The sequence below is a fragment of the Vombatus ursinus genome, unplaced genomic scaffold (assembly GCF_900497805.2).
Source record: "Vombatus ursinus unplaced genomic scaffold, bare-nosed wombat genome assembly UNPS02014798.1, whole genome shotgun sequence".
In the NCBI taxonomy this organism is placed as follows: Eukaryota; Metazoa; Chordata; class Mammalia; order Diprotodontia; family Vombatidae; genus Vombatus; species Vombatus ursinus.
The window spans coordinates 70,374,304-70,401,556 of NW_020954576.1; the positions used below are offsets into that span (position 1 = coordinate 70,374,304).

Sequence of the window (27,253 nt, forward strand, 5' to 3'; positions counted from 1 at the left end):
CCCCCCCCCCCCCAGAACTGTGACCCAGATCTAAGCACCGGTAAAGCAAGAGATTCCTGCCTCAGCACTGGCAAAGAGATCCCTGCAATCCCCCTCTGATGAGCCACTGGATTCCCCCTCAGTCTGTGGGCCAGAAACTCAGGAAACAGTCGCGGCCCCGGGGGGTGGCTGAGACCTAACTCCTTCTCTCACCGCAGTCACAGACTTTTCCCACTGACCTTCCAAGTTGTCTTTGGCATTCGTGGGTTGAGAAGTCTGGAAACTGCCACAGCTGCTGGTGACTCAGTCCTCTGAGGCCTGCTCCAGGGTCGCTGCGGCCTGTGCACCCACACAGCACTGCACTCCTCTCCCAGCCCAGCGCAATATACCTTTCTGATCAACCATCCAGGTTGTCTTGGGCTGGAAATTTGTTTCACTCTGTCTTTTTGTGGGTTCTGCTGCTTTAGAATTTGTTTAGAGCCATTTTTTATAGGTATTTGGAGGGGTTTGGGGGGAGAGCTGAAGCAAGTCACTGCTTTCCCTCCACCATCTTGGCTCTGCCTCCAGACTTTTTCAATATATTGATCAGTTGTGTTGACTTTTTTTCTTTCTAAGAAAAATATTTTTAGTCATGTGGGTTGGCTCTCTGGGAGAGGTAGGAGGAAGAATGTGTGGGATAACTGGAGATGTAAGAAAGGGAAAATATCAACAATTTTTTTTAAAGTGACAATGTGGCTTATACATAGACTCTATGTTGTTCAGATTTTCAGATGACTCAAAGCTAGGCAGGTTAACTCACATCGATGATGTCAAAGTCAGGATCCGAAACATCTAGAATCTCCCCTTTGAAATAGCTTTGGAATGAAATGAACATAATGCGATTTAATAGGGATGAATTGTGCTTGGTTATACAACAGTCAACATCACAAATCTAAGGTGAGGAGGCTTGGATAGAAGACAGTTGTTCTGAAAAAAATCTTAGAGCTTTGGTGGATTGCAAGTTCAGTATGAGTCGGCAAAAGCATTTAGAGGGGTGCAACTTCATGCAGTAAGGAGGTGAAAGTCCTATTGTACTCTGCCTCACTGGATTACTGAATTCATTTGTGGATATCATATATTAGGGACACTGATAAGATGGAAAATATCCAGGAGAGGGCAACCAGATGGTGAAAGGCCTTGAGTCCATGTCATAGGAGCATTGCTTAAAGGAACTGAGCAGGTTTAGCCTTGATAATTAAAGGCACAAGGGGACATGATAGCCATCTTCAAGCATTCAAAGAGGTGTCATGTGTAGGAGGGATTACGTCTTTTGCTTGGGACCATATGGTAGAAGCCAGAGAAATGGAATTTTCTGAGAGACTAATTTAGACTTGATGTAAGGAAAAAAAAAATTCTAACGATTAAAGATGTCCAAAAGTGAAAGGGGTACCTGATGATATAATGCGTTCCCTCCTTAGACATATTCAAGCAGAGGGGGAACAACCGCTTGTCTAGTACGCTATAATAAGGATTTCTTCTTGGAGGGGTTTGACCAGCTCTACCACTTACTAGCTATATGACCTTGTATAAGTCATTTCATTTCTCTGATCCTCAGTTTTCTCATTTGTATAATAGAGATTGAAACTAGATATTATTTAAAGACTCTTTCAACTCTTAAAAAATGAACTTTTTAAGATAAGGAAACACTTTTGGGGGATGGATAAGGGCAAAATATATTTCTATGATCTGCGGTTTTGGAATTAGAAGCCTACCTTTGTTTTGAGCAGATGGAAAAACCTAAACAAAAAAGATGAGTTCAGTGCATGGTGTCTGTTTTTGTTCGGTCATTGCTAGGGATAGCGGTATGTTCCCCTCCTACCCAATTGACTTCATAATCTTTTTAATGCTTATTTATTTACAATGTGTCAGAAGGAAAATAGCTTAATTCCCCTTAAATACCTTGTTTTTCATTATAGGCATTACCCAGAATAACTGATCTATGTGAATTTAAGACATTGACCTTTTCAGACCTCTCTTTCTCTCTCTCTCTCTCTCTCTCTCATTTTTGTACAATGTGACTTGGTAATATTCAGAAAATGCTATGAATTTAATTAATTAAGGTCTGTAGTCTTTAATTTATAATATTCTTGTGACTGAGGGAAAGGGCAGGGATCCTAGTATGTTTTAGTCATGGTAGAAATTGTATGGTATAAACCTATTAGGCCTTTTTGTTTATTTTGAATCAAAACATGTTGTTACTTCGGGTAGGAGAGAAGTTTTGGGTTTTTTTTCTGATATTAAATCTCTTACAAAGCACTGTGCTCTAGAAATAGGCTCTGCCCCCAAGGAGCTCACACTCTAATGGGGGAGACATCATTCAGAGAACTGTGTACAAACAAGATATATACGTGTGTGTGTGTGTGTGTGTGTGTGTGTGTGTGCGTCTGTATGTGTGTATGATAAACAAGGGGCTTTAGACACTAGCACTGTGCGGAATCAGTAAAAACTTCTTGCTTTATTATACTTAATACTATGAACACTTTGTGCGCTTCCTAGTTATAAAAATGTTAATATTCTAATCATATTTATCAGGATATATTTTCTCTCCCTACAAGAATACAACCTTCTTTAGGTGCTTTTATTCTTTATAATTTGTATAATAAATATTTGCTTAATGAATGAATACCCATAAGGGGAAAGGGGCAGGTAGGTGGTACAGTGGATAGAGGTTCTGGGCCTGGAGTCAGGAAGACTCAACTCTCTGAGTTCAAGTCTGGTCTCAGATACTTACTAGCTGTGTGACCCTGGGCAAGTCACTTAACTCTGTTTGCCTCAGTTTCCTCATCTGTAAAATGAGCTGGAGAAGGAAATGGCAAACCACTCCAGTATCTTTGCCAAGAAAACCCCAAATGAGGACACAAAGAGTTGGACGTGACTGAAAAATGACTGAAAAAGGGAAAAAGACAATATTGATCAATTCATTTAAATCACTCATTTGATAATCACTTATTAAGCACCTACTTTTTGTCAGGCATTGTGTAGCAATTGAGAATATAAATGCAAAAAGAAAAAGAAAAAAAAATCCTTACTCTGAAGAATTCTGTTTGGTGAGACAGTATGTCCATTTGAGTATATTCAGAATGAACGTAAAATACAGTACAATACAGGGAGGAAGGGCATGATCTATGAACATTAGTATTTAGCATGTATCATTTCTCCATGGAGATGTATTAATCACATCGTCCTTTCATATGTAGATCACAGTTAACTGTACATATGCCAACCAATGACTTCTTAGAAAAGCAAATCTGTGGGGGTGATACTTTCATACAGGGGTGAAGGCTGATACATAGAAACCTAGGATCACTTTGTTATCAGCATTCCTTTAGTTCCCATTTTACGTGGAGTGCTGTGGGGTGTTACTAAACAAGTTGAACAATCTGACACTCCTGGAATTTACAGAATTCACATTGGAAGGATTGTAGAAATAGTAATTAAGATACACAAGTATACAAGGCAGTCATGTTTGACTATATGGATAGTTGATTTGAGCAGAATCAATTATCACTTCTGAGCTGATGATTCCCTAAACAGCTGTATAGGAAGAAAAAAAAAAACAACTTGCTTTTCTTCATTCTTTACACTGTCTTTGGAGTTTCATCTACACTTTCAGAGCCAAGTATCACCTCTATGTTGAACTCAAAAGAGTAAGTAAAATCTCCAAGGGAGAGAGTACACACAGAGAGAAAAGATAAAGGTCAAAGCCACAAGATTTTGCTTTTGATAAAGTTATTTAGTGCTGGATAAGAGTAGTGAATGACATAGCTTTTTTGTATAAAATTATTTCAATGACATTGAACCAATTGAGTCATAATCCATCTGTTCATTCAGTCATCAATCAATAATTATTAAGCACCAACTTTAAGCCAGGCACTCTGCAAGGTGTGGGATATTTAGAGACAAAAACAGAACAGTCTCTGCCCTCTAGGAGGGTACATTCTTTTGGGGTAGATGACACGTACTTATATACACAACATATTTTAAAACAAATGCCATTCTGGGTTTTCATTTATTTATTTATTTATTTGCTTACTTATTTTAGTTTTCAACATTCACTTTTGTAAGATTTTGAGTTCCAGATTTTTTTCTCCCTCCCTCTTCTCCCCCCTCCCAAGATGGCATGCAATCTGATATAGGCTGTACATGTACAATCATATTAAGCATATTTCCTCATTGGTCATGTTATGAAAGAAGAATCAGAACAAAAAGAGAAAACCATGAAAAAGAAAAATAAAGAGAAAATAGTGTGCTTTAATCTGCATTCAGATGCCATAGTTTTGTTTTTTTGTTTTTTGGTTTTTGTTTGTTGCCCCCATAGTTCTTTCTCTGGATGTGGATAGCATATTCCATCTCGAGTCTTTTGGAATTGTCTTAGATTGTTGTATTCCTTAGATCATTGTATTAGCTTGAGAAGAGCTAAATCTATCAGAGTTGGTCATTGTACAGTGTTGTTACTGCGTACAGTGTTCTCCTGGTTCTGCACACTTCACTCAGCATTAGTTCATGTAAGTCTTTCCAGGTTTTTCTGAAATCTGCCTGCTCATCATTTCTTATAGAACAATAATATTCTAGTACATTCATATACCACAACTTGTTTGGCCAATCCCCAACTGATGGGCATCCCCTCAGTTTCCAATTCTTTGCCACCACAAAAAGAACTGCTATAAATATTTTTGTAAATGGAGGTCCTTTTCCCTTTTTTATGATCTCTTTGGGATACAGACCTAGTAATGGTATTGCTGGGTATGCACAGTTTTGTAGCACCTTGGGCTATAAAGGTTTTGTTCTGTAAAATTTGGATTCAGTCAAAAGGTTGTACTTCAGGATCTAGAAGGCCACATGTGGCCTCAAGGCTGCAGGTTCCCCACCTTTGACCTAGATTCTGGAGTTATGATATCTGGTCTTGAGGATTTGAAAGATTCTGCTGAGACCAAAAATGGTCCCTCTAACAGGAGCAATAAAACAGTAGTTTTTACAATCCAGTTTGATAGGGTTAAGGAAGACTTCTATATATTGCAATATATTTGAGATCTCATGGATACAACCATTCTTTTCATCCAGAGCAATATATAAGAATACTGGAGCTTTGCCTTAGGTCAACCAAATTTAGAGAGTGCTGATAGTATTAGCATAGAAACAGATAGAACTGAATTTAGCACTTAATTGGCAAGAATACTTAGTAAAAACAAAGCTATTAAATGCCAAGCCTTCTGGCTCACTTCCATCTAGTCTGGAAGCATCCTAAGGTCCTTGTTTTCTGTACCTCCAGGGGTAGTACAAGGAACAGGTATGGCTCTACCAAAAACAAATGTAAATTGTAACCCAATGCTGCCTTCTAATCCTTCGTCTTCCAGTAAATCATCAGCTAGGGGATCCTTCTTCCATCTCATGATATCATATGGATATCAACGAAGGATGCCAGTAGTCCATCTGCTATCACCCTCTCTGACAACATGACTAGCCAACCTTCTTTTCTGGGCATAAATTTCTCTGATGATATCCAGGAGGTACTACAGCCAAAGGAACTCAAAGAGCCTTAGCATCTGGATCCTATTAGTACCTTATAGTGTTAGACAACTTCCTCATGTCTTATAATTATTGCCTCATTGTCACTAAATAGAGAGAACAGATTCATATATTCATTCATCATTTTATTGAACAACTACAATGGATAACGCACAAGTAGGTTTTTGTACCACCTGTAAGTGATACAAAGAAAAATAAGATGTAATTCCTGTGCCCATAAATTTTTTAGTCTAATGGGGGCATGGAGAGACATGCACAACTATAATAAAAGGTATCCTATAGAGTTCATAGTAGTGAAAGATTACCTCATGGAGGAGACAGAATTTGCTATAGGCTTTTTTAAAAGGTTGTATAGACATCAAACAGTAGTTGCTAAAGGATGGAATAAAGTATTCATAGCTATGGGAACTATGCCAACAAAGGCATGGAGAATGGAAAATATAGGTGCTTGTTGGGAGAACAGCCTAACCTGTTTGGTTGAAATATAGGGAAATCAGACTTGAAAGGGAAAGAATTGTGGAATGTGAATTAGAATACTGTCTGGTTCTAATCCATACCTGAGCAGAGGCCTTAGCTACAACATCCCTAATAAGCAATCAACCATCTACTTAAGGGCCTCTAGTATTCAATATCTCATTTACCAATGGAGCCCACTCTGCTTTTGAATAGTTTTGATAGGATAGGTATTATTATTATTTTCCTTATGTAGAATTGAAATATGCCTCTACAAAATGAAAAACAAATAAGTAAATGAAAGAAACCCCTAAGATTTTTACTTACACTCAACAAATTGTTAAAGATGACAAAATACGGGAATAGATAATATTAGATGGGCCTTAGTAATTAGTAGAAGAAAGACACGCCAGTACACTTTTAGTGAGGACATGTCCAATTGGTCCAATAATTCTAGAAAGTAATTTGGAATTGTACTAAGAAAGTGACTAAATTATCCATAACCTTTGACTTAGAGATCCCACTCCCAGTTATATATACCGTAAGTAGATTGAAAACAGAAAGAAAGGCTCCATATGTACAAAAATATTTATAGGAGTCCTTCTGTAGTAGCAAAGAACTGACAACAGTAGGTATCTGTTGATACAGCATAGGTAGACAATTTGTGAAAAATTAATGAACTGGAATATGAATGCTTTGAAAGAAATGATTAAAATGAAAACTATAGAAATACATGAAAAGACTTAGATGAACTGAGCTGGTGCAGAGTGAAGAAAGCAGAACCAGAAAATAATGATAATACAAGTAGAAAGAACAGCAGCAAAAAAGAAATTGAATCTGTGCAGTTTTAATGATCATGTTTGTTTTTTAAGGAGAAAATCCATGTCACTCCTGTTCTTGTAGAGGTAGGCACTCTGGGTATGGGGCATTGTATGTGCTGTCAAATTGGGTGAAATAATGATCAGTTTTGCTAAACTGCCTTTTCCATTTCTTTTATTGTGTTACAAGGGATGTCGCTGTAGAACGGGGGCACATGTATTTGGAAAATAAGGTGATGTAAAATCAAAAGTTGTCAATGTTAGTGCATAAGCTACAATAATTTCCACGGTAGTCTTTTCACAAATACTTGTCATTTGTATTCTAAGACATGATAAAACATGATGACAAATTATCCCATTTTTTCTTGTTGCCTCTGGGTATACAATGAAAACCACTCTATGAATTCTTTCTTAAACTCTCCATAGACTCTATATGAACCATTCTTCCTTTAGAGCATCCTTCCTTCCTCTAGAGCTGCAACTTCTTTCTTCATTCTGGTTTTATTTATAGTCAGAACTTCAAAATTGATGTGATTCAGCTCCTCCAGTAATATGTCTACTCTTTAGTCATGTTTCACGGATCTCACATTGAGAGTACCAATAGGGAACTGAAATAAAAACTAGACCTGGTATTTAATTATAGAGAACGTTTAACTGGACCACAAGGGACCCAAGGCAGCAAATGATGAAGGGGTCTATTTAGATAGCTAGATGTATTCCACCCCCACCTGGCATCTCAGGGGAAACTATGATTTGTGGAGAGTAGAAAATAGCCATGCCCAGCAAACACTCCTTATCTCTCGTTTCTTTAAGATTTTAACCATAAAGTCTTAACAACTTAGTAGGTATTAAGATAGAATGATACCTGTTTGTTATGTCAGATATTTTCAGTACAAGGATATATGATGCTCTTTTAGGGATTTGGAATAAAAGCCACTTTCCCTGGTTTCTAGTATGTGTGACAGTACCACCGGGGCCAGGGGGGTCATTTTAGCTCCTCTCCAAACTGAGTAGTTATTCCACAAAAAAACAGTCATGGATAGTGAACAAACACCTATTAAAGCAAGTAGTAAAGTAGAAATTGAAGAAAGTTATACAACTTAGTTTCAGTGATAGCTATCTGGGGTAAAATGAGATCACATAGTTAGCTAACTTGGTCTTCAGAAAACAGACTCAGTTACTGAGGCCAACTTTGATATTCTTCTATCAAGTCTAAATTGGCCTCTGCAAATAATACCCATTGCTCCTAGTTGTGTCAAATGGAAATAAACTACAGAAGCCCAATCCCACTTTCAAATGCCCTTCAAATCCTTGAAGACAGTTGTCATGTCCCCTGAAAGTCATCTTTGCTACATACTGAACATCCTCAATTCCTTCAGTTGACCATCAGATCATGTGGCATGATCTTAAGCTCTTTAAACATCCTGACAACCCTTTTGTGGATATTTTCCAACTGTTCTTTGACCTTCCCAAAATGTGGTTACCAGACAGAATGCAATGTTTCAGATGTAGTCTGACCAATCCGAGCAGCACCATCACCTCCTCATTCTGAGATGTTATACCTCTAAAGGTTGCCATATCAATATCTTTTTCAAATAAATTGCCCTCTTGTCATGTTTTCCCCACCTTGTACTTGTACGTGTAACACTGTGGAGCTTTTAAAAATGACTATTTACTCAAAGACATAATAAAAAAATGTATAAACTTATTACTCCCAACATACAGAAGGCATAAGTCTCATTCACCCCCCAACTACTACCACCTCATTCTCTAGAGAGGGAGAAAGGTGTGGGTTAATAACTTAGCTCAATTCCTATAGAAGTGATCTATTCCTATAGGGCACTGTCTAGTTTCAAGCCCAAAACCCACTCTCTGGCTCAAGTCTCAGCTATGATGGGCTTTATTGGGTACAAGACTTTGACTACAATACTAGATCTACAGTTGCCATGACTCAAAAGAACAGGTCCATAGGGATCTTCTCCAGCACCTGAAATTAAGGGCAAACAACATAGGAGAGAAACAAACACTTCCCTGTCCTATTTCTCAGAGCCAGAGAAAAAGACAGGTAAGCAAGGGAAGTAGAATTCATGCTGGGCACAGCAGATAGTATTCCCAGAGTGTAGCCCAAAAATGGCAGAAAAAAGAGCTACAGATTCACTCTCAACAGTTTTAAAGACAAAATTGACCAATAAAAGGAGACTACCTCCAACCATGCAATAAGGGGTGCATCAAGCTCCACACTAGGCAAACTGGGCATGCTCAAAAGTTTTTGAAACCAAATACAAAACTTTATATTTGATTCAGCTCAGTGTGAACATCTCTCTGAATCCTTCCTGCCATCCATTGTGCTAGTTGTCACTTCCAACATTGTTTCTACACATTTTATAAGCATGCCATTTATGCCTTTATTTAAACCCTTAATACTTACTACCAGTATTACCTTGGGCAAGTCACCTAACTTCCTTTGGTTTCAGTTTCCTGATCTTTAAAATGAAGGGTTTAAAAAAAAATAAAAAAAAAAACATATCTTAAAAAAAAGGGCAGCTAGGTGGCGCAGTAGATAGATCACCGGCCCTGAAGTCAGGAGGACCTGAGTTCAAATTTGGGCTCAGACCAAACACTTGACACTTATTAGCTGTGTGACCCTGGGCAAGTCACTTAACCCCAACTGCCTTAAAAAAAAATCTTAAAATTAAGGGTTTAGAGTAGATAGCCTCTGAGGTCCTTTCAACTCTAGATCTATGATTTTATATATATACATATATATATATATAAATATATGTATATATGTGTGTGTATGTGTGTGTGTGTGTGTATATATATATATAAAGCTAACCACAACAGGGCAAATAACAGATCTCTGGGATGTTCCACCAGAGACTTCCATCTGAATTGTTATAATACCAGTAATCATTGCTATTGGTCTGGCTATTAAAGTAGTCTGAATCTATCTAATTGTACTGTCATCTATCCCATGTCTATGTATCTCTTCCACAAATACAGAGACTTTATTAAATATTTTGCTAAAATTTAGATACATAATATCTATATAATTCTCCTGATCTACCTGTTTAAGAACTCTATCAAAAAAGGAAATATGATTAGTCTGGCATAATATCTATTTTTGTTCAAGAAAATTTTACTGTCTCAATATCTTTTAGTTTTATGTAATTTTCAAATATATCCATATGCACTGAATTATTCTTTTTTAAAAGAGGATAAAAAGGAACTAATCACAAAACAGCTAAACCATCAACCCAATCTTATATTCAATATTTTACATCTATAAGTTTGAACCAACATTTGACACCAAAGGTATTAAACATTTGGTTTGGAAACACATGTAAGTTTAGTCCAAGTCAGATTAAAATGTAATTGGGAAACATTTAACAAAATAGATGAAAATATAATAAAACATAGGTAATAACCATTTTAAAACTAAGTAAATATGTGGCCTGCAGGAATCTTTATGTAGAGATTAGTGGACCTCATTTCTACTTGGGTTTAACATCACTGTCATATACCATATACTGCAATAAACTCAAAATATTTATATGACCAGAATAAAATATCACACCATAAAAGGTAATTTTAAAAAAATGAGATTGGATACCTTCCATAGCTATGCTATGAAGGAACATTCTTAACCAAGCAAGAAATAAAGGCAATAATAATAAAAGATGAAATAATTTCAATTGCATGAAATTAAAAAGATTTTGGATAAATAAAGTCAACGCAACAAGTGTGAAGAAAATCTTTGCATCTACCACCTCTCATTGTCTTGTAGGAAGGGGGGAATTTTAGTAGTTAGACATGGAGTGCATTCCAGACGTAGGAAAGGATGTGAGTAGAAACACTTTGAGGGTTTTTAATAAAATACTAGCAAGTAGATTACAGCAGTATATCACAAAGCTCATACATTATAACCAGGTTGGATTTTTCCCAAAAATTCAGGGCTAGTTCAATATTAGGAAACTTATAGGCACAACTGATCATATCAATTATAAAAACAATAAAAATAATATCATTATATCAATAGATGTTGAAAAACCTTTTGACAAAATATAATGCCCATTGTTACTAAAACACTACAAAGCATAGAAATAAATGGAATTTTTCTTAAAATCATAAATAGTATCTATCAAAAACTAAGAACAAGTGTTATCTCTAAGGATAAATTAGAACTAAACTACAAGCCTTTCCAATTCAATCAAGGATGAACAGAGGGTATCCTTTATCACCATTACTATACAAGATAGTACTAAAAATGCTACCTATTAGCAATAAGACAAGAAAAATAAATTGAAGGAGTAAGAATAGGCAAATAAGAAACAAAATTATCACTTTTTGCAGATGATATGATGATATACTTAGAGAGCCCTAGAGAATCAACTAAAAAACTAGTTAAAACTTTGGCAAAGTTGCAAGATATAAAATGAACCCACACATATCATCAGCATTTCTATATATTACCAACAAAGTCTAGCAGAAAAGATAGAAAGAGAAATTCCCTTTAAAATACTGACAGACAGTATAAAATACTTGGGAGTCTACTTGCCAAAACTCACACAGGAATTGTATGAACACAATTATAAAATATTCTTCACACCAGTAAAGACTGATCTAAACAATTGGAGAAATATTTAATGCTCATGGATGAGCAGAGCCAATATGATAAAAATGACCATACTACCTAAATTGATTTACTTATTTGGTGCCATATGAATCAAGCTACCAAAGAATTATTTTCAGGAACTAGAAAAAAAATAATGACAAAATTCATCTGAAGGAACAAAAGATCAAGAATATTAAGGGGAATCAAAAAAAAAAAAAAGGAAGGAAGGCAGTCTAGTAGTACCAGATCTTAAGCTATACTACAAAGTGGTCATCAGTAAAATCACCTGGTACTGGACACAGAATAGGGTGGTTGATCCAGGGAATGGATTAGGTGTACAATATATGGAAATAAATTACCGCAATAACCTAGTGTTTGATAAACTCAAAGGCCCTAGATATTAGGGTAAGAACTTATTATTTGGCAAAATCTGCTAGGAAAACTAGAAAGCAATCTGACAGAAAGTAGGCATAAATGAACATTTCACACCATATGCCCAGCTAATCTCAAATTGGGTACATGATTTTGGCATAAAGGGTGATATCTTAAGCAAATTAGGGGACCATGGAAAAAGTAACCTGCTAGATCTATGGATAATGGATGAGTTTATGACCAAACAAGAGACAGAGATGATCATATGAGGCACAGTGGATAATTTGATTACATTAAATTAAAAAGATTTTGCACGAATAAAATGAATGGAGCCAATAATAGAAGGAAAGTAGGAAACTAGGGGATTTTTTACATCGTTTTTCTTGAGAAGAGTTTTATTTCTAAAATATAAAGGGAACTGAGACAAATTCATATATATATAAAAATAAGATCCTTTCTCCATTGATAAATGGTCAAAGGCTATAAAAAGGCAATTTTCAAAAGAAGAAATCCAAGCTATCAATAGTCACATAAAAAATGCTCTAGATCACTATTGATTAAAGAAATGTGAATTAGAATAACTCTAATGTAACACCTCACACCCATTGGATTGGCTAATGTGATAGAAAAGGAAAAATGACAAATGCTGGAGAGAATGTTTAAAAATAGATACACTAATGTGTTGTTGGTAGAGCTGTGAACTGGTCCTGTCACTCGTGAGAACAATTTGGGACTATGCCCAAAGGGCTCTAAATCTATGACCCAGAAATACCATTACTAGGTCTCTATAGCCCCAAAAGATTAAAAAGGTGGTGGTGATGGTGATCATATGTACAAAAATATTTATAGTAGCTCTTTTTGTGGTGGAAACTGAAGGTGTACTCATCAAGTGGGGAATGACTGAACAAATTGTGGTACATAATTGTGATGAAATACTTTTGTGTTGTTAGTGTGATGAAGGGGATTGTTTCAGAAAAACTTGGGAAGACTTAGATGAACTGATGCAAAGTGAAATGAGAAGAACTAGAACTTTGTACACAAGAACAACAATATTTTAATGATGACAATGAAAGACTTAGCTACTCTGATCAAGACAATGATCTATGATAGTTCTAAAAGACTCATGATAAAACAAATGCTGTCTACTTCTAGAAAAAGAACTAATCACTGAGTGAAGATTGAAACGTCTTTTTCTTTATTTATTGTTCTTGCTTTTCCCGCCCCCATAATGTATCTAATGTGGAAATGTTTTTCATGACTTCATATGTATAATGGATATTGCATTTTTTGCTTTCTCAATGGATGGAGGAGGGAAGGAGGGAAAGAAAAAATTTGGAACTGAAAATAAAAATTAAAAAGTAAAATAAGAAAAAGCAAAAAAAAAAATAAAGAAACACAGAAGAGAACGAGAATGGAAGTGAATTATTTGTAGTTAAGTCTGGCTGGAATATATAGCATGGGAAGGGAAGCAGTGTAATAAAAGTCTAGAAAGGGAGATTGGTGATGGCTTGAATGACAAGATAATAAGGACATTACACTTCACTTAGCATTAGGGAACCATACAATTTTGTGAATAGAGGAGTAACAGTTATCAATGTGAAGAATGTGTAAGAGAAAGTGCTGTAGAAAAGTGAAGTTAGCCAACTATTAAGAGTGTTCAGTATTTAGTAAATATATTTTGTGGGTATGTAATCAATGTTAATGAAAATTAATTTAACAGTGTAAATTGCACCCAATTTCTCACAGAGAACCCTAAACATTTCTCTCTATATATCTTCCTGAAACTTTTTCTTCCCACTCTTCAACAACTCTGGATAATTTTCTATGACAGTTGGCCTGATCTATTTACTTCTTTATTTTCCATCATTTATGGTCTCTTCATAGTAAATAGGTTGTGACCTTAGCTTTCTAACTATTTTTTAATGGGCTCAGGGATTCCATAATACATGCACAATTCTTACACAATTAACACAATCTCCTGTATAACCTATTCTACCCAGGATCAGTAAGCCTAGATGAGTTTTCTAAAAAAAAAGTTTCCTTTTTTTTTTCCTCCAAAACTGATTGAGAGCTCAGAGTATGGTAGAGTGGGGAACAGAGCTGGATTTGGAATTAGAGGGGTTGGATTGAATTGTGGCTCTGCAATTTACTACCTGAGACAACTCACTTAATGTCTCTGAGCTTGAGTTTCCTCTTCTGTCAAATGAAAGCGTTGGACTAAACGACCCTTTAGGTCCCTTCCAGTTCTAAATCTATGAATCTATGATTGATTCATTGAAGGAGTAGTGATGGTTTTACATTTATATTCACATCCCCATAAAAAGAAAAAGGTGCCAATTCCGCTTCATTTTTTTTAGTGGCAGAGTTTACCACATTGAGGCTAAATACCTAAATCTCCTGAATCACAGAAGATCAGGGGTCTTCCTAATGTACCTCTCTGTTGTGAGTACCTTTCTTTGGATTTTTCCAAAGGAAATAAGCAAAACCCTATTATCAATCCTCAATCTTTCCTTCCTTTCCTCTTTACCCCTGACTCCCTCCCTCCATTCCTTCCACGTACTCTCTTTGAAGGAAGGATCTAGGTCCATAACTTTTCCGGTTCAGCCTCTTCTAGTAGAAGTGACTAATTCTATTGGGCAAACCTTGTGGCCACTCATTCTCCAGGCCACAAAATTATTAAGGAGTTTGAGAGCTTCCTTTTCAGTCCAGTTATTGTCTGCCACCTTATAGGGTAGTCTTAGAAACCTTGTTGCTCCTGGTGATTACCCTTGGTAATCTCCATTGGGGATATTCTGAACAAAGTGATCAGCAAGCCCTCTCCTAATTACTATATTTCATAATCTTGACAGGGCGCACTCTGTTGGAAAAGCTGTTTAGCCAGCAAGAGAACGCACCACCAGAAGAAGCAGAGAAATTTTGTTCTCGGATTATTGCGATGGGTCTTCTACTTCCTTTCAGCGACTGCTTCAGGGAGCAGTGTAACCAGAGTGCCCAGCAAAGCTCAGCTCCATTTGATGTAAGTCATGGAATTTATCCGTGCTTGTATTCCAGGCGGCAGAAATGGTATCTTTGATCTGTAATACTCTCTAATCACCCTATATACTCTGAAACAGAAAATCATACATGCTGCCCTTCCCCAGTGTCTCTCAGTAGGGTTTCTGAAATGAACTAAGTATGTTCCAGGTTTTCACATTTTTCCCCTTTATGGTTGCTTTTTAATCTGTCAAACTTCCTTTGCTTAGCTGATCATTTTCTAGCCTGCATCTCAGTCACTGATGAGTGTATTGACCAGATAAGTCAGCTTTCTTGGCTTTGCAGGACTTAGATATACATTCTTCCAGCTGCATATTAGCAAATAATATCCTTCCTATGATTCAGCTGATGCTATTCCACAGGGTGAGACTTGTTCCCACTGAGCCTGGGTTTCCATGAACCCTTGGATACTACATCGATACATTTTGTAACTCATTTATGTATTTAAATAATCACACGAAGAGCTTCATTGTTTATTCCCTACCTGCTGATAATCAAGAAAGTTAATGCCCCAGGAAAGCAATTCAAAAGTCATAGTCATCATTATTAAGAACATCAGCACAACTGGATTGTTTTAAAGAAAAAAGATATCACTCATCTTTCTCAGAGGTATGTTATTTGTGTGACGTACTGGCTTCAATGGGATCACATTTGAGAATAAACGTATAAGAAATCCTGTCAGAAATGGCTTAGTGGATAATCAACTCAGCTGGATAGAGCTCAGTGCTAAAAAGGACAAAATCATGACATTAATTTCATATTCAGTTCCAAGACTGTTTCGCCAGCTAACCCTGGCACTGACTCTTAAAGGTAGGTATGCTCTTTGTTAGTAGTAAGGAGTTTTAGGAAGAAATGTATAGTGCTTGCAGGGAGAAGTGTTATGGAATAAGAGGAAATGTTTTGTTTCTTTTTTTCCTTTCCTTCTGTGGGCCACAGAAATCCTTGTTCTCGCTCAATTTCTGTTCAGAACTTGCACTAAAATGGGTCAGCGGCTAAACAGGCTATTTTGTCACCTTCTGGCTGCTTTCCTTCTGAGAGAAGTTTCCCCGGGATGTTCAGTAACTTGTGAAGCCTTCTTCTCGAGGCTATTCTTTTGTCTCTCTTCAAAGCTTCTGAGTGTTCTTTTTGTACAGGGACATGTCAGCTGACCATTGCTGGCTGGGTTTGTTCAGCACCATAAAAATAGTTCCTCTCGCCTATAGGAGCAATTGGATAAATCTGAGCCTTTCCCCTCTGTCTCCTCTGACAGAGGTGTGAGTCATCATAGAGACGGAACTTGAGGAGCATAATAAGCAGGGTGAAGACAGTGTTTATTTCCTCTCCCTTCGAGTTTTGAAGCTTTTAAAGCCAATCACTAAAAGAAATTGGATCTTGGCAAGTCAGGAGAGACCTCTGATAAACAGAAATGCAGAAATCTGTTGTTTATAGCCCGTGTTCAGCATCTGCCTTAGCTTGTCTCTGTTCCCAAGGCAATTTATACTCTTTACCATGAAGCTCAGAAGCAAATCACATGAAGGAACGGGGGGGGGGGGGGGGGGGGGGGGGGTGGGAAAGAGGAGGTAACCAGATCAGAGTAACTGTCTCTCTCACTTCTATTTCTTCTTTTTATTTATTTGCTGGAGGAGACAGCCTCCCTCCCCTACCCCTCAATGCTGCCTCCCATCCAGCCATATCCTGATTCAGTGAGGGATTATATATCTGCCTTTGGGCCAGCTTTGCTCATTTGGAAGAGGACTTATCACCTTGTTGGTCATAGTGTGATGAACTTTTCAGGTATAGCAATTCTCCTCTACTAAGTTATGGAGGGGTTGCAATCTGCATTGCAATACCCACACTGATGAAATTACAGATACTTGAAGCATATATTTGGGAAGACTAGTTTCTTTTACTCTGTTGATGATGTTAGAGTACAGTTCTGCCAGCCCTCCCCCCAAAAAAAAACCAAAACCTGTCATTCCAGCAACTTAGGGAGGAATTTTTTTTCAAGGAGGGAATCAGTTTCCCATTTTTCTCCAGTTTTTTAGGAAAAAAAACCCTGCTTTTTCCTACCCTTCTCCTGAAAAACAAACAAAAATATCTCAAGTGAGAAAAAAAATTGAAAATGAGAAAAAAAAAGCAAGTCAGGAGAGAAGTTAACAAAAGAAAGAAAGAAAGGAAAGCTTTTTTAAAATAGTTTTTATTAATTTATTTTGATTTATCAATAATCACTTCCATATGCTTTTGAGTTTAAAATTTTTTTCCCTCTTCCTCCCTACCACCTTCCCCAATATGGCACACAATCTGATATGGGTTATACAAATACATTCCTATTAAACATATTTTCACATTAGTGATGTTGTAAGTAAGAATTAGAACCAATAGGAGGAACATCCAGAAAGAAGAAACAGAACTCAACAGAAGAGGAAAAAAAATAGCAAATAGTATGCTTCGATCTGCATTCAAATTCCATAGTTCTTTCTTTGGATGTGGATAGCATTTTCCATCACAAGGCCTTTGGAGATGTCTTAGATCCTTGTTTTGCTGGGAAGGGTTGAGTTTATCTATATTAGTCATCATACAATGTGGCTGTTATTGTGTACAACGTTCTCTTGGTTCTGCTCACTTCACTCAGCATCAGACCATACAAGTCTTTCCAGGTTTTTCTGAAGACAACCTGTTCATCATTTCTTATTGCACAATAGTATTCCATTATATTCATACACCACAACTTGCTCAGTCATTCCACAATTGATGGGCATCCTCTCAATTTCCAATTCTTTGCTACCACAAAAAGAGCTGCTATGAATATTTTTGTACATGTTGGTCCTTTTCTCATTTGTATGATCTCTTTGGGATACAGCCCTAGAAGTGCTATTGTTGTGTCAAAGGGTATGCACATTTTTATAGCCCTTTGGGCATAGTTCCAAATTGCTCTCCAAAATGGTTGGATCATTTCACAACTCCACCAGCAATGCATTAGTGTTCCAATTTTCCCACATCTTCTCCAACATTTATCATTTTCTTGTTTTGTCACCTTGGCCAATCTGATAGGTGTGATGTGGTACCTCAGAGTTGTTTTGATTTGTATTTCTCTAATCAATAGTGATTTAGAGCATTTTATCATATGAAAAGCAAAGCTTTAATAAGCCTTTGTAGAACTTTGACTGTTAGTAATCAAAAGATGGGTCACTCAAAGAAGTTTGTACTTTGTTCAAAGAAATATTAGGATCACTAGAAATTTAAGGGGTCTGAGGTGTTCAAAGGGGACTAGTATTGAATATATCTGTTGTCAATGAAAGAAAAAGTTTCATCCGTGTTACCAAATAGCTGTTGGGAGGACGTCAGACTCTGCATACACATCTAAGAGGGTCGGTCACTGACAGGATTAAAAAAAAATGGCTGCAGCTCTTCCTTTTCCTTGGTGTTCTTCCATAGCAATGTTAATTTCTTTTCCTTTTGCTTCTCCTAAATCTTCTCAAAGATATTTAATGCAAATATTTGGAAAAGCCAAACATTTGCCTTATGATTTCTGAGTTGTGGTCATTTGGCATAGCTTAGATGCACAGTTTATTCACTAGAATGAGTCTTTTATTTCAAATACTCATGTTGACAAAAATCACAGAGACTTCCATTTCTGTTTATGATCTGTAAGTGGAAACATGAGAAGTGTCCCTTTCTTCTCTATCAATGAAAACCTTTTTTTAATTTTCAAAATTGTAAAAGAATAAATTGCTAAGAACTCTTGCTAGGACTTAGTTGGGACCTAATAAATGCTTCTTGATTGATCACAACTCATTTCAGGAGGAGGAAAAAAATAATTTAATGTCTGTGATACGTAGAAAAAAGTGCCCTTTCAGCTAAATGAAACTATGTCCATATTCTGGAAGCCACTAAATTTATTACCCATAAAATAATTCAGTAACTAAAGAGTCAAAAAATAAAGATATAAAATTAAGACATAAAGCACAATCCTTAAATTGATCTTTAAAAAAAAATTATTGTTTAATAGAGTTAATTTATTGTTTTATCCATTCTTTTTGTCATACTCTTTCTTTTTATGTTATTAGTAGATTCCAGATGCAACCACATAATTTCTTCCTCTTTTTCATGTAATTGTCATATCTAACTCCTTCACTTATGAAAAAAACTCTAAAATAAAAGTGCTTCAAAGCTAGTAGGAGCAAAGTCTGGGATTTTGCACGGGGCTTAGACTCTGCAACTTGTACAATAGAGTTGTAGGCCATGGAAGATATTTTGTGGCCTGTCAGGGAAAGGATGTTTTATTTTGTTTTGTTTTAAATCATTGTAGGCAGCCTTTCGCATTTGGCATCATGAATTTGAAATGGTTTGCAAACCCTAAAGCACTGTATAAATGTGAGCTTTAATTTAGTCATTATTTTTCTGGAAAACCTGCTTTCTCTCTTAACTTCCTTATTTCTGACAGTGGTATCTCATTCACCCAAACAGCAAGCATTCATTAATCATTAGAGTTAGTAATAAATGGTAGGGATGCAAAGACAGAAGCAAAATATCCTCTGCCCTCAAGGAGCTTGCACTGTATTGTGGGAAATAGCATGTATACAAAGGAGTAGGAAGCTGACATATTCTTAATATACTTGTAATATATAATAATATTTTACTCCTACAATTGTATCACATATACCTATATATGTATACTTTTAATATTTATAATATCATACTTATAGTATATTACATATTATAATGTATTATATTACACTGTATTAGAATCATTATTAGGATAGATTCCAAAATATAATATTATATTATTATAAGTAATTATAAGTATTATACTATAGTTTAACAATATGATATATACATAATCTATGTCATATATATACTTAAAGTTACAGTCTTTAAGCACAGAGACTAGTGGGAAGAAGGAAGGATATGGATATAGGTCAAGAAGAAAACAGCAGTTTGAAGCAACTGAGGCAGTAGTTGGAGAAGCTAGAGATGGAGCAAGACTGTTGGACTCCATCCTTAATTACTCTATATAATTAGATTTGATGCCTATCCATATTGACCCAGATTTCAATATAAAATTGGATTCCAATATAATAATTTCATGCTTATATTTTATTAATTATATTTTTTATGTGTAATATAATATATACTGTGTATTATAAAATAATGTAATTAATATTGGAATATATCCTAATATACTTACAATACCTACTGATATGCTTATGCTCATAATGTGTACACTACTATGGGCTCCTCAAGGACCGGTACTGTTTTGGCTTTTTTTTGTATCCCCAGTGCCTTGTTCTGTGCCCAACACATGGTAATTGCTTCACAAATTCTTGTTGACAAAGTGATTTTGGGGAAGGGACAGGACTAAGAAATCAGGAAAGGTTTCAGGTACAAGGAGTCTTGTAAGCTGAATATAGAAAGGAATTCACGATTCTCAGAGGCAGAGGTGAGGAAGGAGTTCACTTGAGATATGGGATGAGGGAGATCAGAATTGAGGGGGAGACATGGAGGGGAGGGGCGTGCAGCTAGGAGAAAAGTATGGAAACAGGAAGTGGACTGTCCTATGTGAAGAACAGCAAGAAAAAACCAGTTTGGGTCATGATCCATAGAGTTAATGAAGGCAAGTAATGTGTAATAAGGCTTCAAACCAAGGCTGGGTCTAGGTTGTTAGGGGTTTTAAATACCCAACAAAGGGGTTTATATTTGATCCTTTATAACAGAGAGTTATAAACATTTATTGAACAGGGGAGTGGCACAGTCAGACTTGTGCTTTAGGAGAATCGCTTTGGCATCTGTGTGGAGGATGTTATGAGAGGGGAGAAAGATTTAGGCAGGGGGTGTGTTTAAGAGGCCAATAATCTACATGAAAGTTGATAAGAGACTGAATGAATAGAGGGTAGATGTAAAAAAAGGTTGTAGAAGCAGATGATTGTTTGGATATGTGGGTAGATCAAGAATTAAGAGTTAAGAATGATTCATTACATTGTGAATATGGGGAACAAAGAGGATGGTGCCCTCAACAGAAAAAAGTAAATTGGGAAGCTCTATTGGGATATGTATGGGGGAATAATGAGCTGTTTTGAACATACTGAGTTTGAGAAGCTTAAAAGATATCAAGTTTGAAATGTCAAATGGGTTGTTATTGATAAAGAACCAGAGGTCAGCATAGACTGCAAGAGCTGGATACATTAATATGGGTGTCATCTGTAAAGAAGTGATAATTAAACCCATGGAAGGTAATGAGACCACCAAATCAGAGAGAGAAGAGAAAAAGGTTTAGAACAGAACCTTCAGGTACACACCTACAATTTAACAAAACAATACAGCTGGTATGCAAAAGAAGGGTAAGGAAAAGGAAATGAACATTGATACAGTGCCTACTGTGAGTCAGGCATTGTGCTAAGAGCTTTACAGATATCTCATCAGACAGGTAGGAAAAGAACCAAGACTAGCAGTATCACAAAAAACTCAGATAGGAAAGAGTGTCCAGGAGGAGGAGAGTGGTCAACAGTGTCCAGTGATGCGTAGCAGGAGTCAAGAAGGATCACTCTGAAATGTAATTTCCTCCTATCAATTGGTTCCTTCCCTGATGCCTACATACAGACCCCCAACCTTGAAAAAATCTCACTAGAGTATACCATGCCCTCAAACTGTCATGCAAAATCTCTTCTTCCTTTAATAACCAAACTCCTAGAGAGAAAGAAAAAAGCTGTCTATATCTGTTGCCTACCTTTGTCTCTTATCACTCACTTTATGACCTTTTGCAAACTGGTTTCCAGTCTCATCACTCAGGTGAAACTGCTGTCTCCAAAATTACCAGTGATCTCTTCATTGGCAAATCTGATGGTCTTTTCTCAGTCCTCATCTCTCTTGACCTCTCTGCAGCATTAGATACTGTTCATTGCCTTTCCTCCCAGGTAGTCTCTCCTCCCTAGGGTTTTATGACATTGGCTTCCCATGGTCCTCATATTTCTTTGACCTTTTCTTTTCCATTTCCTTTATTGGGTCATCATGGATCTTGCACCCACCCCCCAATTATGGATATATCGAACAATCTGTCTTGTGCCATCTTCTATCTCCACATTTAATTATCATCTATTCAAATGACTCACACATCTATCTATTCAGCTCTAGTCTCTATACTGCATTGTAGTCCCATCTCCAAAAACTCACTATTGAAATTTCATACTAGATATCGCGCAAACATTTCAAACTCAACATGTCTAAAACTAAATTCATTATCTATCTTCTCAACACAACCCTTTTTGACCTTACTCCATATTTCTAATCAGTTATCAATTCTTATTGAGTCTTTTTTCATAACATCTGTTGCATCCATCCCTTTCTCTCCACTCACACAGCTACCATACTAGTTTAGGACCTCATTTCCTCTTAACTGATCTATTTCAACTTTCTAATTAATGTCCTTCTCTATTCCAATTCATCCTCCACAAGATGCCAAAATTACTTTTCCAAAAACATCAAAACAGACCATATCACTCACTCAGTAAACTTCAAAGGCTTTCCATCACCTCTGGAACAAATATAAACTCTGTTGATTATTCAAAGTTCTTCAAAACCTGACTCCAATTTTTCTTTCTAGCCTTATTACACATTATTCCTTGTCATACTCTATGGCTGAGTTTCTTAACCTGGGATCCCTGAACTTTATTTTTGTTTAAATTTTGATTATTTGTGTGACCCTGGGCAAGTCACTTAACCCCGATTGCCTCACCAAAAACCAAAAACCAAAATAAAAAAAAAAAGAAAATTTGATTTTGATTATTGTACTTCAGGATAATTGATTTCCTCTGTAATCCTATGTATTTTATGCATTTAAAAACATTCTAATAAGGCGTCCATAGGCTTCACCACACTTTTAAAGGGGTGCATGGGTACCCACTTAGGACCTAGTACAATTAGTTAACATAGGAGGCTTTCCAACCTCCCATTCCCAGCCCAACCTTATTCATCTCCCACTTTCCAGATGATTGATCCCCTCAAGATCATTCTCCCTCCAATAATTCAGAGTCTCAGGGTCTTTTTCTTCATTCAGTCTTTCATTCTAGGGTCTTTTCTTGCCAGGGACCCTTACTATACTTCATCTGAATTTATCTTAAGTTGATTCAAGGGTGCTTTTTGGTCCAGCTGTCAAAATTGCCCTTTATATGGTTGAAAATATCAACTACCCTGAAGCTCCAATTTTATTTCCTTTTAAAAAATTAACCATTTAAAAATTGAGAGAAAACCTGGTGATCTATTATTACCTGTACAGCTTAAATACTTCAGATAAGAGATGATAAAAGGGTAACATTAATGAATTTCTCGTGTGAAATTGGATTTTTTCCCTATATGTACTTTAATCTATAATTCAAATTGTATATATGGGATATGTAGCATGTCTCAAGAGCACAACATTCCACTTGTTGCTGCATTTTTTTCCTTTCCTCAACTTGCGTTTTTTGGAGGAATGCCATTGGTCTCACATGGACACGTCTTTCATGAAAGATAAAGAAAAGGAGAAAGGGTATTTTACAAGAGGGAAGCAGAGAGCCCAGTGATTTTTTAAAAGTAATTTTTGGACTTCCAGTGTGGTTTATAAATGTATGTTGACAAGCGCAGCAATGTAAGCATCTGATAAGAATGTAAACCCCTTGAAAGAAGAGACTTTCATTTCTGTCTTTGTTTCCCCAGTGCCTAGAAGACTACACCATAGATGTCCAAATTCTTGCTACTTAACTGACATCTCTGTTTTTAAAATTTGGTAGTTTGATTCCATTTCAGATAAGGAAAGTTTCTTCTCTTTGAAATGGTTGGGGCCAAGTCAGTTGAACCATTAAAGTTGAACCAATTAAAGGCAAATTGAACTTTTTTTTTTTACTTGTATCCTTGCATTTTCATTTCAGGTAAGGTTTAGGTCATTTTAAAGAAACTAGAAGAATATCAATTATGCAGGCTGGAAACCTAGGTGTCATCTTTATTTCCTCATTCTTTTTTTTTTATTTTATTTTTTTGCTTTGTTTTTTGGTGAGGCAATTGGGGTTAAGTGACTTGCCCAGGGTCACATAGCTAGTAAGTGTTAAGTATCTGAGGCTGGATTTGAACTCAGGTCCTCCTGACTCCAAGGCCAGAGCTCTATTCACTGCACCACCTAGCTGCCCCTATTTTCTCATTCTTTATTACACCTCTCATAAGCTATCTATTGTCATTCCTGTAGATTTTACCTTCATAACATATTCTATGTAATATTGACACCCTTCTTTCCTCCTCTGCCACCACCCTGGTATAGGCCATCATCTTACCTGGACTATTATAACAGTCTACTCCTCAGTTTCCTGGCCTTGGGTTTCTCCTGAAATCCATCTTCTACTCAGTTGTCAACTTAATCTTCCTAATCTGACCATATCACCCTTTCTCCCTGCCCCTTCCATCCATCCAGTGTCTCTCTATCACCTCCATGCTCCTTGGTATTCAAAGTCCTTCACAGCCTGCAAGCCCTTCACTCCCTACCTTCCCGTCTTCTTGCATTTTACTTATGACCTCATATCGTATGACCCAGTGAAACTGGCCTCCTTCTAATTCTTACTCCATGAAACTCCATCTCCTGACTCTAGGCATTTTCACAAGCTATCTCTCGTGCCTTCAAATCTCTCTCTTGGGGCAGCTAGGCGGCACAGTGGATAGAGCTCTGGCCTTGGAGTCAGGAGAACTTCAGTTCAAATCTAGCCTCAGACACTTGACACTTATTAGCTGTGTGACCCTGGGCAAATCATTTAACCCTGATTGCTTCACCAAAAAAAAAAAAAATCTCTCCCTCTTCATCTCTGCTGCTTGACATTCTTCATATCCCAGCTAAAATTCCACCTTCTACAAGAAGCTTTTATTGATCCATTAATTCTAGTGCCCTCCCTCTCTGATTATGAACACTTTATCTTATATTTATCTTGTTTTGCTTAGTTGTTTCGTATTGTACTCCTCTCCTGACTGTGAGTTCCTTTAGAGCAAGTATAATCCTTTGCCTTTCTTCGTACTCTGAGTGTTTGCATATAGTAGATAATAAATACTAACTGATTGGTTGATTGTTGTTCGTTTATAGAAATTCTAACTGCAAAGGGAATTTAGGGAATGTTTAACAAATTCTGTGGGTTCAGAGAAGGAAAATAATGTGAAATTGCTGTAGAAAGAATAGTAGCTATGGAAATTGGCCCCCCGGGAAAATTTGGAAAAGAGGAATAAGATAAAAAATGTTTATGAAAGCTTAGTTTTTAAAGTGCATTTCAGTTACTGTCTTACAATAAGAATAGTAAGCTTAGAAAATGAAGGGAAGTTACACTGACTCATTCTTGTTTTTTCAATGTTAATGTTAAATGCTGGCTATTAGTATTGGGATTGTGTCTTCCTCTTCTTTGAAAACGCATCAAGTGTTAGCATAGTTCCTAGCATACAGCATGCTTTCAATGAATATATGTTGGTTGATTTATTGATTGATTTAAAAAAGAGAAAGCTGAATAAAATCCAGCTGGATGGAATTATGAAATGAGAGCTAGCACTCAGAGAAATTGATTAAAAGGCTGATGCTAAGGGGCTATAGTTCGGTTTAGTCAAGTGCCTGTTAGGAAAACAGTTTTGACCTAAGACTGGGGAAGATGCACCTTCTCTTAAATAGGAAAAAAAACCAATCCTTTCCTAAACATCTACAATATCCCTGAGAAGTTGTCATTCAATATGTTTGAAGGCTTCTCAAGTGATAATAAGCCCACTCCTAAGGATATACATTGTACTTTTTCACAACTCTGCTGATTAGAGGAGTTTTTCCCTACATCAACTTGAAATGTACGTTGTCACTTTCATTTGTTGCTTCTGCTCTCTGGGTTCAAACAACAGCCTAATCATGAAAGACAGTGACCCCTAAGTGTTGGGGTTAGACCCTTGGAAGAGAGTGATTAATGTCAAAATTAAGTTAGGTGAGTAACATTGGATTATGGTTTCATAACTTCTCATGAAAATATTTACTTTGGATCTCAAGGTTCTTTCTCAGTGTAGCACCATTAGTTGCATAACAGAATAAACTTTGAATATGCTGTACTATTCTAGGCTTGACGGGAGAAGCTTACCATTGGTAAAATGGAGGGGAGAGAGAGACAGAGGGACAGAGAGAGAGAGAGAGAGAGAGAGAGAGAGAGAGAGAGAGAGAGAGAGAGAGGGAGAGAGAGAGAGAGAGAGAGAGAGAGAGAGAGAGAGACGAAGACAGACAGAGATTGAGAACAGAAAAAGAAAAGAAAGCAAGGCTGTGATCCCTTGAATATAGCAGAAAGTTTCCTAAAACAAGCCATAACAGACACTCTCTTTGTAGTATTTTTTTTTAAATCTTGGTGTCAAATTAATATATGTCAGCTGTGATATGAAATAATGAAAGGTTCTAAAATATCTTCTCATGATTGGTATGTGGGAGAAAACTGTTAGGACCTGTGTTCCACATCAATGTGTCCAGGGGGCCAATACTACTATTTGGTCTCATCCAATCTGGGGTGGTCGAGGTAGGGTGTATGATAAAACAGCGGGACATAATAGTTTCTAGAATCCTTTTCTCCTCAGCCATGATATTATAAATGAGGGTTGATCATACCCACGATAAACCCTGTTTAAAAGCTGTAGCATAACTGAGTCATTTTAATTGTTTTTCCCTTATTCTACATTGTTAGGAGAAAAATATTTCCTCTCTGAGTTCATGTGGTAGGTCACTGATGCTAAAATATATTTACCACAATGCAGAAATTATAGAGGTAAAAACCGAGATACTTCCTTTAGGGTCATAAAAGCTGAACAAACTTAGTTGAATAGAGTGGTAATCTCATACATCCCCTAAGGAAACAAAATTTATCAAACAAATTCTATAGGTAAACTAAGTCAGGTTACAGATTGAAGTACATTCAGAGGGTTCACAAAATGGCTGATGGAGGGGGAAGATTTACATCTCACCAAGGAGTCAGGGACAATTGAGATTCTTCCTCTGACTTTTTATCTAAGGAATTTTTAAGGCTCTAAGTAAATTTTCAAGTTTTGGTCAGGTAAGATTAATATTAACCAAAAGTTGCAGAATGAATAATAGGAAATCAAAAATGCTCATTACACCATCCTTTGACAAAACAACAAATTCCTTAGGAAAAGTAACAGAGAATTGCAAGTCCTCTGGAGATTGGTGTTTTGAGAAGATTGTTGCCCTGGAGGGTTAGAGAAATGCTCTCAGCTTTTTTTTTCCCTCTCAAAGGATGTTGCTGCTTTTGAAATTCTCAGGGGTTATACACTAAAAAACTTATCTGATGAAAGGTGTTTTTTTTTTTTTCTGCATTGCTCATTAAGCCTTTGGTCACTCTGTGTGTGTGTGTGTGTGTGTGTGTGTGTGTGTGTGTGTGTGTGTGTGTTTGTGTGTGTGTGTGACTTGAGG

General features: G+C 36.6%; 1 protein-coding gene across 1 annotated transcript in view; it reads left to right on the plus strand.

The window, feature by feature from the left end:
* LOC114050023 (formin-2-like) overlaps positions 1-27,253 on the plus strand; it is a 473,042-nt gene that overhangs the window by 46,645 nt on the left and 399,144 nt on the right. The window contains exon 2 of the mRNA XM_027871548.1: positions 14,652-14,818. Coding sequence (XP_027727349.1) covers positions 14,652-14,818 — 167 coding nt within the window. The remainder of the gene's footprint in view (positions 1-14,651; positions 14,819-27,253) is intronic.